The following is a 14,702-nucleotide window of genomic DNA, read 5'->3' as shown; positions in this document are numbered from 1 at the left end:
CCAGTGGGTCTTTGGTGGGCAAAGAAATATTGTTCCTTTTTGCCCAACACATTTACCTACATATTTTATTGTACCATTTATAAAGTGATCCTTAACCCATTGTGGGGAGCAGAAACATCTTCAGACGAGTGTCAAGCTATATTGTGAGGGAGTGTGTGTGTGTGTGACCGTTGTATTGTATTTGTTGCGATCTTATGTGGGAAGTGTCTTGGTGCCGTGAATGACCTAAGAGGTGCTCGGCTTAGGGTGCAGCACCTAGCTGTGCAATTTAGAAGTAGTACAAGAGCCCTGCACGTAAAATATAACTGCACACAAATGGTGGTTATTACTTGTGCTACTACTTCAGTGTTACGCTGGATAGTTTTTATTGCGGTAGAGGGAGATCTACATAGGTTGTCTGTAATAGGCTGCCCAGTTTTTTTAAGGGGGTGAGAGGCATATATTGGTTATACTATTGTTATGCAGAAGGAAGAGAAACTTAAATCTTAGTAGTGCATCATCTTACAAAAGGAACCCAACTTGCAGGTCCAACCTTCAGATTGTGCAATATTATCCAGTCGGTGTCCGTACAGGTCAGCCAAAAGTGAGCCGGGGGAGCAAATGCAATTTCTAGGTGCAATGGGGTAAAAAGTTACTGATTTCAAAAGAAGTGTCTATTAGGATTTGTAGGGCTGCAGAGTTTCTGGAAGAATTTCCTTTTAATTTCCTGCATTCTCCTTTCACAGGGCAGCAATGTTCAGGTGAATCCAGCAATAATGTTTGAAATATTTTAATTTCATGGACATTTTGGAACAGGAACATTTGGAAACGTATCCTAGAGGCATTGCAGCTTAGGTACACCTTTACAAACCTGCAGATTTTCTTCTTCTAAATTTAAATATATGGTTTATATGTTGTAAGTGTTCCAGAATCCTTGCACCCAGGTGGGATTTTTGAAGATCCTACACCGGAAAATTTAATGTGACAAGAAGGTGAAAACATAGGGGAGGGGCAGCTTATCACATTTTCAATGCAATCATGTTGAATATGCTTACAGAAAATCCAATTGGAGCATCAATCTTTAACAGTGTTAAGTTCACAGCCAAAATATATCAGTGGATAACAGTTCACATTGATTAGAACTGTTTATTTAGATTGGCACTGTCATTTTGAGGATATTAATACACTGCACATTGGAATCCATCAATTTTGGCAGGCTAGTCAACAATCCTCATTCAAACAAGCTTTTACCACACTGAAATAGAGTTCTTACCTCGTTACTTTTCTGACTCTCTGTTTGAGTCGAAACAGTTGTCTCAGTTCTGTCTGGAGAGAAGGCTAGAGTAAGTGGTACTAGCTTGGGGGACGCAACCTCTCCATCAGACGAAGGCGATTTTGGATTACAAGATACTGGGGAATGAAAGTCCACTGCCTGCTGATTTCTGTAAAGGGAGATTCAGCATTATTTTTACCAAAAACAAATTATAAAAATTGACATTTACAATATTACTCCCATTATAATTGTTTATTGAACTGGGTGATGGTACCAGAGGAGCCCAGTGATCAGGTTATATGTGGCTGGACAGCACTTTAACAATAGCACATGCAGTGGGCACACCAACGATTGTAGGTGCAGTTATAAGAGAGCCACACTGTATAACTAATGATCTAGGTAAATTATTGGATGATTAAACAGAAATAAGCCCTCCTATCACCATGTTTGTGTACTCTTGTCACGCCAAACTAGTCTGGATGCATTAGGGAAAAACAAGAATTAGGAGACTCCTTAAGATAGAGAAACAGAGCAAACAATAAAAGAAAAAAATCCCTCAGGTTTTCATGGCTTTCAGCTAATTAATGGGTCAGCTCTGGCATTGTTTGTAATTTGCAATAATTACCTTTGGCCAAGTCAAGGTATACAAAGTTAGTCAATTTCAGCACCTATTAATATCATAGCCATGTCGATGCCTCATCAGACGTGCAATTATTTACTGATAACTACTTCATTTATTTCACTACAGAAGAGGTTCTCCACCTATTAATTTCTGTGGACACCCCCTGAATCGCTAACAGAAGCGGAGGGCCACAGCCTAAGAAATTTCTAAATCTGAACATCAAAACAATACAGAAAACTGCTTCTCTGTTGTGTAGACACAGAGGTGGAACTGCATAGGTCTCTATAATGACAGTTCTTGCCAGGGCTGCTATGGATGAACCACCTAGATAAAATTAATATTGGGCGGTTATCTGGGCGTAGGGGAAGAAAAGCCAAATAATTCAACACATCATTTAATGGGAATTGTGATTCTTTTAATAGCTCCTCGAGGACCTTGTTGGATTGTACTGCTGAGAGTTCGGGGCAGTGCATTTAATTTGAAATTTCTTTGTTATGCTGAGCAGATGATGGATTTGGAAGCACCAAGTATGCTGCTTGAAAATGCTTACTCTGGGGGCCAACCAAACCCTTCAATTGTTTCAGGGGTCCTGATGCTATAGAATGAGTTTGCTGGTGACATTTTCAGTTGCTTTTCTATGGCTACCTAAAGAACTCCAAATGTTAAAATGTGCATTGTCTGAGCAGTTTTCTGGCTCTTGTAATAAATAAATCACAATTTGAGGGATTCCTTTTATTATGCTGCCTGACTGATGCCAGCGATGCTTCCAAACTGGAAGCGGTAAACTCTGGACTAGTAGGCCCATTTCTGGGTCTACACAGCTTGATTGGAGTTTATCCCCACCCTTGCTCTGGTTAAAGATATATTCTACTGTATGTCTTTTAGTAAGCCTCTTGCCTCCTTCACTGGGCAAGCTTAGTTCTTGCTGCAAGACACGCAAAGTCCTGCTATTTCCGCTAGGTTTGGACTTGCTCTCAAGCACTGATTGGTCTGATGGCTACCCCAGGTTTTATTTACCTACCTTTTTCCATACAATGTTCTTTGTCTGGCTTGGTTGCCTCAGACAGAGTTCTCCATGTATCCCTTATTTGTGTCATCTTCTTTCCTATTTGGTATTTTTTGTTCTAACCTGCCCCTCATTTCCTTAAAAATGCCCAATCTTGTTTAGATACAGATTCTAATCCCCCTACTGCCTTGCAGAGCACCTTCTGCACTGTGCCTAATCATAAAAATAAACAGTGAATCCTGCTGAGACAGCTGCAAGACAGTTTGCAGCTATGTATTTGGTAGCGGGTAGAACACAAAAACTGTAGCGGCTGCTGTTGATCAATCGATCCATAACTGGCAGGCCAATTGACTGGAAAGGAGTCCATATACCAGCTCCTGGAGCAAAAAGAAAAAAACATTCTAAGCAGCGCTTACCATGTACTGGCTTCCTCAGAACCAGGTGAAATAAAAAATCTTGAACTTGCTCCACTTTGGACACTAATTGGTTCTGTGGAGAGTACAGCAACACATGAAGGTAAGTGTGAGGTGAACCATTCCCCAATTCAGCTTTGCCCGCAGATATGGTTCCCATTCAGCGCTGGTCCTCCACTTGGCGCTCTGAGCCTGATGGCTTACAGATTCCAAAAGCAGCTTACCTTTTAACTTAACAAATATTCCCTAGCAGTTAAAAGGCCAATTTTCCACTGAGGCTAGATTACAGCTTTTTATGATAACGTTCGATATAAAAGTAGGGAAAATAATATCAAATCCGAAATGTTCAATTTATAGGATTGTCATAATGGATGATAACTTGGTTACTGTTCCATTAGCTAAAACCACCAGAAAAATGTCCATTACTGAACAGATCAATTTGATCATTTAAGAAAAAAAAAACTTTCAAGGACAATATGAATTATGCACATCCACAAACTGCATAGGATTGCTTTAAGTATATGCTTAAAAGTAATATATTGCTTGGGAAGCTGTGGAAAATCTAACTCAGACAAACTACGCTATTATCTAGACTAGGTAATAATGGTTTCTAAAAATGTCAGAGATGCCCACGCACCAATATGCACCTTCTATTAGCAGGAGCACATCATCAGAGACCAAGGAGGTATATAATGAAAGGAAATTCCTTGCTTGGCAGTGTAAAGATGAGCCAAAGCAGAAACCCTGAATATAAAAGATCCGTCCTGTTGTTCTTTGATGACAAGTTTTGTAAAAGTGACAGTAATATTCCACCCAATTCTATTCCAACATTTTTACAGGAACGTTCTTTTCCTCCAAATAACTGATGGAGCTCTTTTTTCAGTACCTGCATATACTTTGCATCACAAATGTACAAGTCATCAATCTTAAATAGCCAATCAAAACTTTAGATACTAGACAGGCAATTAAAAATGTATCTTTATGTCAAAAACCAGGTCCAGATGGATTTTGTTCAGAAATTATTAAAAAAAAAAAATGATTTCTTATCTTTATAGAATCTATAATTTCATTTGGAATTCCATGAGCTCCCCAGATTTTAAAAGTTAATTATTTGTTTTTCTTAAGCACGCCAAGAATCCATTACAATGTAACTTGTATCAGCCCATCGTGCTGCTAAACACAAACATTTTGATCAAGATTTTAGATTTCAAATGGGCTTCTGTGTATGGAAGCATGATGAGTCATGATCAGAATGGCTGTTTTTCAGTAAGAACTCTGGGGCTAAACACATTTTCTTGTTTAAGCAATATTGTATTCGTCAGAAAAATCTAACTCTGGCTATGAACGGTTTTGGATGCCGAAAAAGCATTTGATATGTGTAATTTCTTTAGATGTTATTAATGACCTACCCAAAACGAGGTTGGCTACTAACTGAAATTAAGTTACATAATATAGTCACTTTTTGAAGGCATCTTTGGAGGTTTATCAATAAAGAATGAGTTTGAAATTAATATCCTAATTGGAAATATGACTGAAGCTAGGAAAATAACTGATTTTTATTTAAATTAGCTCATCCTTATTTTTCAAGAAAATTAGATCGAATGCCGATCACATATCTGAAGCATTTTCATCTTCATCTCTAAGAAATGGAGTATACCCAGTTTTTGTGAATTTAAAGCGTGATGGGGAAATAATTTTATTTCTAATGAAGTAGTCTGAATAGTTATTTTCTCTGCTGTGTTCTGATTTGGTAGGATGATCGCTATGGTACAAATTGTTACAGTCGTTAAAGTCTTGAGCTGACCAGGTCCCCTAGTATCATGGGCTTGAACTGGGTAGGAACCAACAGGAGTTTAAGTGTTTATTAGGAGAGCAACACCTACCAAAAAGAATTCCAAAACATGCTACAAGTTGCTATCTTCTAGATGCTTCAAGTGTACATACATAGGATCTTAGCCTATTCCACAACTATCACCAAATCTCATCTCTGTGGTAGAGTCCTAACCAACGCTAAAACAACCATGGACACTATTTTGGGGATTTTCTACTAATGACTTCAGCTTCGGACTCCTCTAGAGAGACCTGGTTTCACCCTTATCAATCATAAAAAGCATGAAAAGATACTTAAAATAGATGATAAAAATAGCATGTTGGATTGTGTGCAAAGGGAAATCAAAGCTGCTAGAATTGATACATTTCAAACAACTTCAAATACTCTCGACAAGCAAAAACACTTGTTAAGAGAATCTATTCCATTTGGTAATATCTACTGAGTTGAAGGGCACAATGTTGCAATAATTAAGACCTTAAACAGTGGGAAATAGATATAACATAAAAGGCAAAAGGAAAAGGCAGCGAACATACAGAAAGGAAAGCAAGGATTGAACATCAGCAATTTATTAAAAGCCTTACTGATTATGAACTGTAAATCATATACAGTTCAAAAACAAATCCACTGACTCAATATTTTTTGAAAATGGGCATACAATGAACTATCACTGGATTATTAAAATACATGCTATACCAATCTGCAAAACTAATACTGAATTTCCTGGGCCAATGAGCAGTACTTTAACTTTGATTCACTTGCCCATTCTTCATTTGAAACAATGTGCTAGCTCAATGGAGCAGCATCCTAGCATGAAATGCATGCTTTCCATTCACCATGAACTGAAATGCTGTGGGCAAGTAAAATTGCATGCAAAACAAAAAGCTGAATTTTGTGCAAACCAGCTGTTCCATTTTGCTCACTAAATTATCACTTATGGTAAACTATTTTTTTTTTTTTTTAAACAGTTGGATTTCATTTTTTGATTACATTGTACTTCAGCATATTGTATCATTGGCATATTAATCGGACACATCCTCCACATTGCTTTATGTCCATAAAGTTTATGGTGTTTCATATTATTAGTGGATATGTCAGGCGGTTGTTCTATTAATGTTGTATTGTATCGGAGCCGGTGTATGGCTCCTATAGTGACCTTTCTTCCAGGACGAGATCCGGCTTCTAAAACTACCAGTACTAACAACTAACTGGGGGATTGAACTAGGCGTAGGGAAGGTGAGGGCGGATCTTGCCAGTGCATAGCAAGTGCTCTCTTCACTAACAGGAGGAGGCCAGGGATGCAAATCTCGTTAGTAACTTATGAGTCTTTCACCTGCGGAATACTCCGATCCCACTAGCCTCCCTAGTGCTTATGTCGGCGAGTCCTGTTATGTCATGTAGTGGGTTGTAAATCGTCTTCTAATAGGGCTGTGTCGTGGGGCATGTTTTTGAAAGTCGCGTCCAGAGACTGGCACTTCGGACATAAGAAAATCGTTCCGGGTGAGTACCGTTGGAGCTGTGCTGGTGTTTAATATGCCTGGTGCAGTATGGAGAATTGTATTTTCTTGAACACGCCGTTTCGAGATACTTTCTTTGGATACTAGAAAGCTTGTTCCCATTCTTGTCATGCAGTGGACGACCCAATTCCTCTTCCCCCTTCTGTCGTAGTGGGGCGAGTGCAATGGTGGCGAGGTCACGGATGGCTTAATAGAGCCAGGGGACTAAGTGCCTACCGGTGCCCATGAGGAGTATTTCATTAGTACAGGATGTGTGGGGGGCTCCCCCTCAGAGAAGTTTCATAGGTTTCGGCAGCTGAGCACTATCTGTCTGTGCAGAAGAAATTGCCCCCGGGAAGGGCCGTTTCTACCATTAGGCAGGACTAGGCGGCTGCCTAGGGCGGCAAAAGGGGGAGGGCGGCAAAAACACGAGTTTGGGAATCCCCAGTACATTCAGCAAGTGGGTTTAATCTACATTTCAAGAAAAAAACGTGCAATCTTGTCAAAATTACTTTGTTAATTACCCGAGATACCCTGGCAACAGTATACCGTCACAGATTAAACATGACCCCGTCACCTATGTGTTCCTGCAGGCATTAACATTTCCCAACTTCAGAACGTGGTAATTGCTGTCAAACCGGCAGATTGCACGACTGTTTTACTGGAAATCATTATATGCTGAAACTGGCATTTATAAGAGCCAGCATAGAAAAAACAATGCATGTAACTGGCTGTAGTTAATCGATGCAGTTCTCTTGTTTTGTCTGCTTCCTAAGCACTTTGATTGCCTGTTTTATGTACATAGGATACAGTGATATCAGCTGAATATTTCTAGAAAAAACATAGCCAGCTATTAATTATACAGATATATTTAAAGGGTTAAATATAGATGAAAATTCCATGTTCTTTCGGCCTGCAGGTGTTGGCAAATTTGTTGATTCAGTCAGAGTGGGTTTGAGTATAAATGGAGAGTCAGGGCTGCATGTGGAAATAAGGACTAGATCGACAGCATCAAACCACCAACTACTCTATAATATATGTGCACTGCTTAAAAACACGTATCTTTAGATGCAATCCAATAATGCCAGCTGTCAATTTAATTCATGATGGCGGTGTTAAAAGGGCAGCAATATCGTTCTGAAAAAGTACAGGTCCTAAAAACCGCTGTGAGGGGCAAACAGCATACATTTATTTTTATATCTGTTTAATTCATAAGCTAGGGTGCCTTTTGAACATGCAGAACTTGCTATTTAGGAGTTTATGTCAGTCGCTGAGGAAAATATGGACTATTTAGCAAGTAATATACAGAAGTTCTTGGGAGCTGGAGATGGGCTGTAAATAGTAGTATCTTTCAAACTCATTATTTCAAGTTTCCTTCCACCTGTGCTTTCCCTGTCACCTTCCTTGTATCAGAACCTTGGTACTAACTCTGAGCTTTACTAGCTAGCCGAGTCAGTGGTACCTTCAGGCACCCCTGACTTGGGTAGTAGCCAGCCTATCCTGAGGCACAGAGGACCTCCCAGTGGACTTGACAGTAACAGGAATTGCAAGCTCCTTTCAAATGAACACTCCTAATGCCGCCCCAAGAATCTTGTTTACTGTCTATAGGTTCCAGCAATTGTACTTACCTTAGCCCCTCTATAGCCAATAGGAAACTGCTGAGGGGTGAAGAGTTGTACAATAGATCAACCCTGTGATGCTATTGGGGTTACAGGGAGTGGGATGTTCTCCCGGTCTTTTTTTTTTTTAATCTAGATAAGTTAGACGTGGCATTTTCTGTTGAAAATGCTTCCATAATTCACATTCTAAAAAATATATAATATCAATCTAAAAATAAAAACGAAAATAAAGAACAGCGAGTACATTAAATGCACTCGCCTGTAAAAAAAAAAAAAAAAAAAAAAAAAAAAAACCAGACTTTGGCATAATTCTGAGTACAAATTTGCTTTTACATGTTATTGCATTTCATAAATTCATAAGTGTATAATAAAAGGGAACACAAATTGCTTAAATACCAAACTGGGTCAATTATTCCCTTTCATCTAGTGAAAGAGAAAAAACGTGTCTTTGAAACCTTTCCCTTATAATCTCGTTAAGGTAGACTGAAAGGCGTGCGTGGAAGTGACAATCTGTATTCCGAATCGTTGTACCTTTGTAGACGTTTAGGCCTCGAGGTGCAAGTACTAAAAGGAACGTGTTTTCCGCACTGTCTTCATAAAGACAGTTTCCTCAGGTAACAATTTTTTCACTCTCCACAGGTACTAATAATGCCTTTAAAAATATAGGCATCCAACAAAGCAATTCTCCTTCCAGCAGAAACGTTACCCAGTTTTCAAGAGTACATTTATTTACTCATAGCCAAGACATTAAAGAAAAAGTTTATGAATTAAATGTTTGAATTATTCTCATCCGCTGGAAACAAATCTGGGTTTCAAACCAATTGATCAAATAGCCCAAAATGCCCATACAGATTGATGCAGGACATATTCAAAACATACATAGTCATTTTCTAATAGGAGCAGTAAAGTATGAACTAATAGAACAGATCCCACCTGTATGAGAACACAAGTAACCCCGAACTGGTGTCTGCCTTAAAGGGCCTCCTTCCTCAGTGAGAAGCAGCTTAAGTCATACTGCAACCTGAGCACGAGTTCTAGGTCTGGGAATACCCATCAAACTCAGAACATCTCACAGGGAAAAACAAAAAAAGGCACAAGTGGGATCTTTCTATTAAATTCAGCCACAGGTAACTAAACTGTGCATCATCCTTTTCTTCACCCACTAAGCCACTCCAGCCACTTGCAATTCAGTCTTGGGTGAGAGGGGTCAGAAAATTAATGAGGACTGGCAATGCAGAGACTGGGAGAGAGTCAGAGAACAAGCGGAGCCATCCATCAGCCTGTCCAGTTTTCAGTGTTTATTTTGTTGTGAATGTCAGTGGCATTTAATGTTTGATGCGTTTTTCTTCTAGCCTGGATGACCGGGGGAGAGAGTGATGGTAGTAAAAGGGTGAGGGCGGCATTTTTCAATTCTCGCCTAGGGCGGCAAAAGACCTAGAAACGGGCGGGGTAGGCCAGTCTCTTTCACTAGCTGGCTGAATGGGAGCAGTTAGCCCTCCGCAAACAGGGATCCCACCTCAAGAAACAAAATGTTTGTCCAGACTTGGAGCGACGAAGCGGAGTACTGGCCCTTACTGCAGGGTAAACCAGCTAAGGGGAGCAAGGGGATGTGTAGAGGGATACCGCCTGACATGCGGTGGAGGCGCAGAGTGCAAGCCCGTGCTACGGCCACCTGTATGGGGTGCGTCTATATTGGGCAGCCCCCCGGGAGAGCAGCAGCCGGCAGAGAGCCTGCGCTGTCATTAAGCCCTGTTTTGAGGCAGTCTCTTCCAGGTGTCGCCCCACCATCCATCGAGAGAGCCATTGAAGCTGCAGCGAGAGGAAAAAGGCCTCAAAGGAAGGGCATCCAAATCCCCCTTGGTCTGTTGCCAGCTGCAGTTTTGCTTGGGCTACTATGCGACAACCTTTTCCCCAAATGTGGGAACATAACGAATCTAGTTCACGGAAGGAGGAATGACTGTAACGTTAGCAAAGTGATACAGGAATTGTGGCACCAGGATCATTTTCGCCAGTGCTATCTTGCCTATGGGGCTAGGGGCAAGTTCAACGAGAATTTTACCCTGGTTCTAGTACTAGCCAGTGCTCTGCGATGATTGCCCTCAAATAAGTCAGAGGGGGAATGGTAGAGCCTGATACCAAGATAGCGTGCAGCTGGTTCAATCCAGGCTATTCGAGCTGCCCGCATGCATCTCAATGGGAGAAAGGTTTATTTAGATTTCTCCTGGTTAACTTTCAGGCCCGACGCAGCTGCAAATTCCGCAAGTGTATTCCAGATGGGGCTGGGACATGCCGTGCTATCGCGTACATACAGCAGCAGGTCATCTGCATATAAGGACACACTAAGCGTGGTGCCTATCGGCATGCCCCAGCTCTGTCCCACTCGGCGCAGTCGGATCGCTAGAGGCTCCATCGCCATCATGAACAGTAGGGGAGAGAGGGGACATCTCCGACAGGTGCCCCTCACTATTGGAAGGGGCAATGAAATAGATTTTCCCAGTCTCACCCTGGATGTGAGCTTCATATATAGTAATTTTGCGTATGCTCCGAAGACTGGTCCAAGCCCCATCATCTCGAGCCTCCTGAAAAGGTAAGGCCAGGTTAGGGTATCAAATTACTTTTCCAGGTGCAGGATCACATAAGCCGCCCGAGGGTAGCAACTGTGCCCACTCCTGGACCTGGAACAGTCTGCGTATGTTTTGCGAGATGCTCCTTCTCGACACGAACCAGTTTTGGTCTGGGTGTATTAATGGTGGGAGTGTCTGGGCTAGATCTGTGAGGATCTTGCCTAGTATCCAGCAATCGGTGGATAGCAGCGTTATTGGCTGGTATGAGGCTAGTTGCGGCGGGTCTCGTTCAGGCTTCGGGGAAATGAAACTATTAGTGATTCCTGGAAAGAGCCGGGTAGTTCCCCCTCCTCCAATGCAGCGTTGTACAGGTCTGCCAGTTTTGGCCCTAAAAGCGTGGCAAACATTCCGTAATAATACATGGGCAGGATATCCAGGCCCGGGGCTTTGTTCCGCACTAGAGCCCGTATAGCCTGCTTCACATCTGCTGGTACGATTTCAATGTCTAGGAGTGAACGATCACCGTTGGGGTCCGTGGGATGGGAGGGGCGTCAGGAAGTGGTCAGCAAATCTTTGGCTGGCTTGTTCGGGGCATTTGTAGATCATAGCATAATGGTTCTGTAAGAGCCGTAGGCTATCAGACTGGAGTGTTCCACTCCCCCCATTGGTTCTATTATTTCAGTAATAGGCTGTGTCTCCTGGTTCGGACTGGCTAGGCAGGCTAGGAGTGCCCCCGATTTGTCCCCCTCTCTATGCTCTCTCATTGCATGTCATTTAAAGATGTATCTCCACAAGTCTACGAGTGCTTCCGCATAAGCAGTCTTGGCTTCTGAGACTTGTTGTGGAGATGCTGACCCAGAGTCTGCTGCCTTGGTCCTAGCTGCTAGTGCGGATTCGGTTTCCAGCAGGGTCGGTCGAGCGTCCTATGGATTCCCGTGATCAGCCGGATGCATGCCTCGCTGGCGATCACATTGTAGGCGTCCTATTCCAGCGCAATGGTGGACGCCATGTGTGCATTATTCTCTAAGTATTCTTTAATGTTATCTGCTTGGTCAAGACAAAACACGGGGTCCTCCAAGCATTCGCGTGGCAGTTTGCAAGAGGGGACCTGTGTGTGTGTGGGGGGGGGGGGGGAAGCCGCTTGAGGGCTAGGTGCTGTGCCTCATGGTCCGAAGACTCTCCCAAGGTAGTCAGTTTGCTGAACCATGGGAATTATGGCTGACTAACACAGAAACTGTTCAAGGCGCACCCGCAGATTATGGGGTACTGAAAGAAATGAATAAAGTCTAGACTGTGGGTTCCAATTTCTCCACGCATCCGTCAGGAGCCACTGTTTCGTCCACAATTTGAAGTGCTCAACCTGAGTGAAGACAGCGGAGCAAGGGGCCAGGGGATGCGACCGGTCCAAAGAGATCCAAAACCTAGTTCTAGTCACTGCCTAATACCCAGGGTGACATTGTGAATTGAACCAGTTGTGCTGACAGCAGGTCCCACAACTTACCCTGTTCAGTATTCGGGGCATAAATGCTACAGAGGAGTGTTGGTTGTCCATCTAGAAGCTCCTCCATGAGTGCATACCGACCCTCCAGGTCCACTATTTTGTGGGTTTCTCTTAAATGAGAGTCCACGGCCGAAGCCATATCAGCGCCTCACGGTCAAACGCAGAGTATGCGGTGGCGCAGAAAGTGCCCCGTCAGCGTTTCCACATGCGTGCTCAAGTTAAAGCTTTGTGAGGTGGCTTTCCTGCAATAGGACTATCTACGCTTTGATGCTTGGCATAGGTGGAGACTGCATACCGCTTGCGCGCTGTGTGCATGCCACGGACATTAAGGGTTAGTAGATTAATGTCTGCCATGTTAATCCTGGTGTGGTGCGTCTTTCGCTGGGAGGATGTGGTGGAAAGCATCTTGTGTGGCTCCTGACCTCCCCCCCAGCCCCAGCCCCCCCCCCCCCACCCCCAGGAAAGTTTTGCATGGGGCAGGCCGCCCTGTATAGGGTTATACTTACTGTAATGAGAGGTAACTGAGTGGTGAAGAAAAAACTGTGTGGGAACCTGGCCCCAACTTCTCGGGTGAGTAGTCCAAACTAAGCATGGAGCTCAAATTCTAAAGTGTTGTGGGGACTGTGGACCTGTGATCCTGCTTTCCATGCCTTGGGTGTGCTGTATGTCCAAGGTGTGGGGGTGGCGAGGCCCACTTTGCTTCACTGAAAAGGGGAAGTGTAAGGGAAGCGGTGGTTTTGCGCCTACCATGTAATCACTGATTTATTAGCTATGCGAGATGACCGCTCGCGGGTACATTGAGTGGGGAAAAGGGGGGGTAGGGGTGGTGGACAGATGTGTAGATGGCTATTTTCTCAGATTAGTGTATCTGCTGTCTGGGGGTCACCATTGGTGGTGCTATTGAGTCTGCACAGGAGACGCTGGTTTCGCTTGATTCATCCTGTGACGAGAAGATGTGTGGGCTGAGGTTCCGTGACAATTGTAAGTGGTGTTTTTGACTCGCACGAATATGGTCGAGTCTGGTATCTATGAATCGCAAATGACGAGTTTAGTGGGTGTACGCGTTTCCGCTGTGCTAACCTGAACCGTTCGTTTGTTTCGTGGGTTTCTTCATCTGAACCCACGGGTTCCATCTTAGATACGGCATCCATTTTGTTTCTTGCCCTCAAGTAGCCAGCGAACGGACGCTGTCCGCTTCGCGACCCTGGGATTCCCAAGCTCTTGCGGAAGGCACGTTTCCTTTGAAGGTGTCTTTATGATGAGGGGGATGACACTAAGGCAGATGGCCCCGCTCGAGGCTCATCTGGCCGCGTCGGTCTATTGTCTCAGTTGTGCATTCATTAGGCGCACCCTCTTTGATGCCTGCAACTCGTGTTTCCTGGTACCACCCCTTTTACACCCTTTTCGTTCTGTTCACTGTCCTAGTCTTCCTCTGCACCTGTTTCTGTACTTTCCTCGATTCGTTTACTACTGAAAGGAATGTATTAATGGTGGGAAGATGTACTTTTACAGTTGGGAACTGCCAAATGTTACTGTGATTATGTTCCGGGCTCTGAATACATGAAAGTGACCCCCTATGATCTTTACGATGGGAACAAAGTTGTAATCCTTTGTGCACCATGTTATCCTATGCTCGAAAACTGTATAAGAAGAGCGATCCACAGATACAATTGGAAGCAGACTCCTCGAACTTGCACATGTTGTACTTCCTGTGACTTCTGCGTTCCCTGCAGTAATAAACCTCGAATCTTTGACGCCGAAGGAAGTGTCCAGTGCCTCTCATTTGTATGCCGGAACAGGTTACCCACGAAGGTTTTAGGTGTTATCCCTGGCACCGCTGGGTCTTAGCAAAAACCCAGTCCTTCAGTTGGCGCCCAACGTGGGGCTGCATCAGTGGTACCGGTCCAAAGCCCGACGATCGTGAGGAACTTCGTGTGAAATCTCCGAGAGAAGGTGCACCCCGCTTCATCGATCCTGTTGTCGAAACAAGTGGCCCGACGACTTTTCCCGCGAAGATCCCCGCCTCCTGACGGCTGCGACGGACTGCTGCCTTGACTGTAGACCTGTTTTGGCGCCTGGCGTAGACCTTGGTACAGCGAGACGATTGACGGGCCTTTCTGGTGACGCCATTGATCTTTGAGTTAAGTATTTGTGGGTCGCTCCCAGAGTCCTTTGTTGTGGGTGCTTAGTTGTTGCATGGTTCCATTGCATTTGTGGTTCTTAGTACTTTGTTCTTTGTTGTGCTATTTGACGTCTGCAGTCGCCAAAAACCGAGGGTTTTTGCTCTTTGCAGGGACATTGTAATCCTATAACCCTTGAAGTTTGTGAAACTCGGTTAGTGTGCATGATGCCTGGCCGTAGTACTTTGTTCAGTTGCTTTAGAGGTTGTGGTGCAGATTCC

General features: G+C 43.5%; 1 protein-coding gene across 1 annotated transcript in view; it reads right to left on the bottom strand.

Annotated features, from left to right (window-relative positions):
* Window positions 1-14,702, bottom strand: part of GTSE1 (G2 and S-phase expressed 1) — a 263,570-nt gene that overhangs the window by 37,227 nt on the left and 211,641 nt on the right. The window contains exon 10 of the mRNA XM_086967246.1: window positions 1,253-1,421. Within this exon, the coding sequence (XP_086823372.1) occupies window positions 1,253-1,421 (169 nt within the window). The remainder of the gene's footprint in view (window positions 1-1,252; window positions 1,422-14,702) is intronic.

Source organism: Lissotriton vulgaris, chromosome 1_1 (assembly GCF_964263255.1).
Source record: "Lissotriton vulgaris chromosome 1_1, aLisVul1.2, whole genome shotgun sequence".
Lineage (NCBI taxonomy): Eukaryota > Metazoa > Chordata > Amphibia > Caudata > Salamandridae > Lissotriton > Lissotriton vulgaris.
This window is presented reverse-complemented; position numbering and strand designations above follow the sequence as displayed.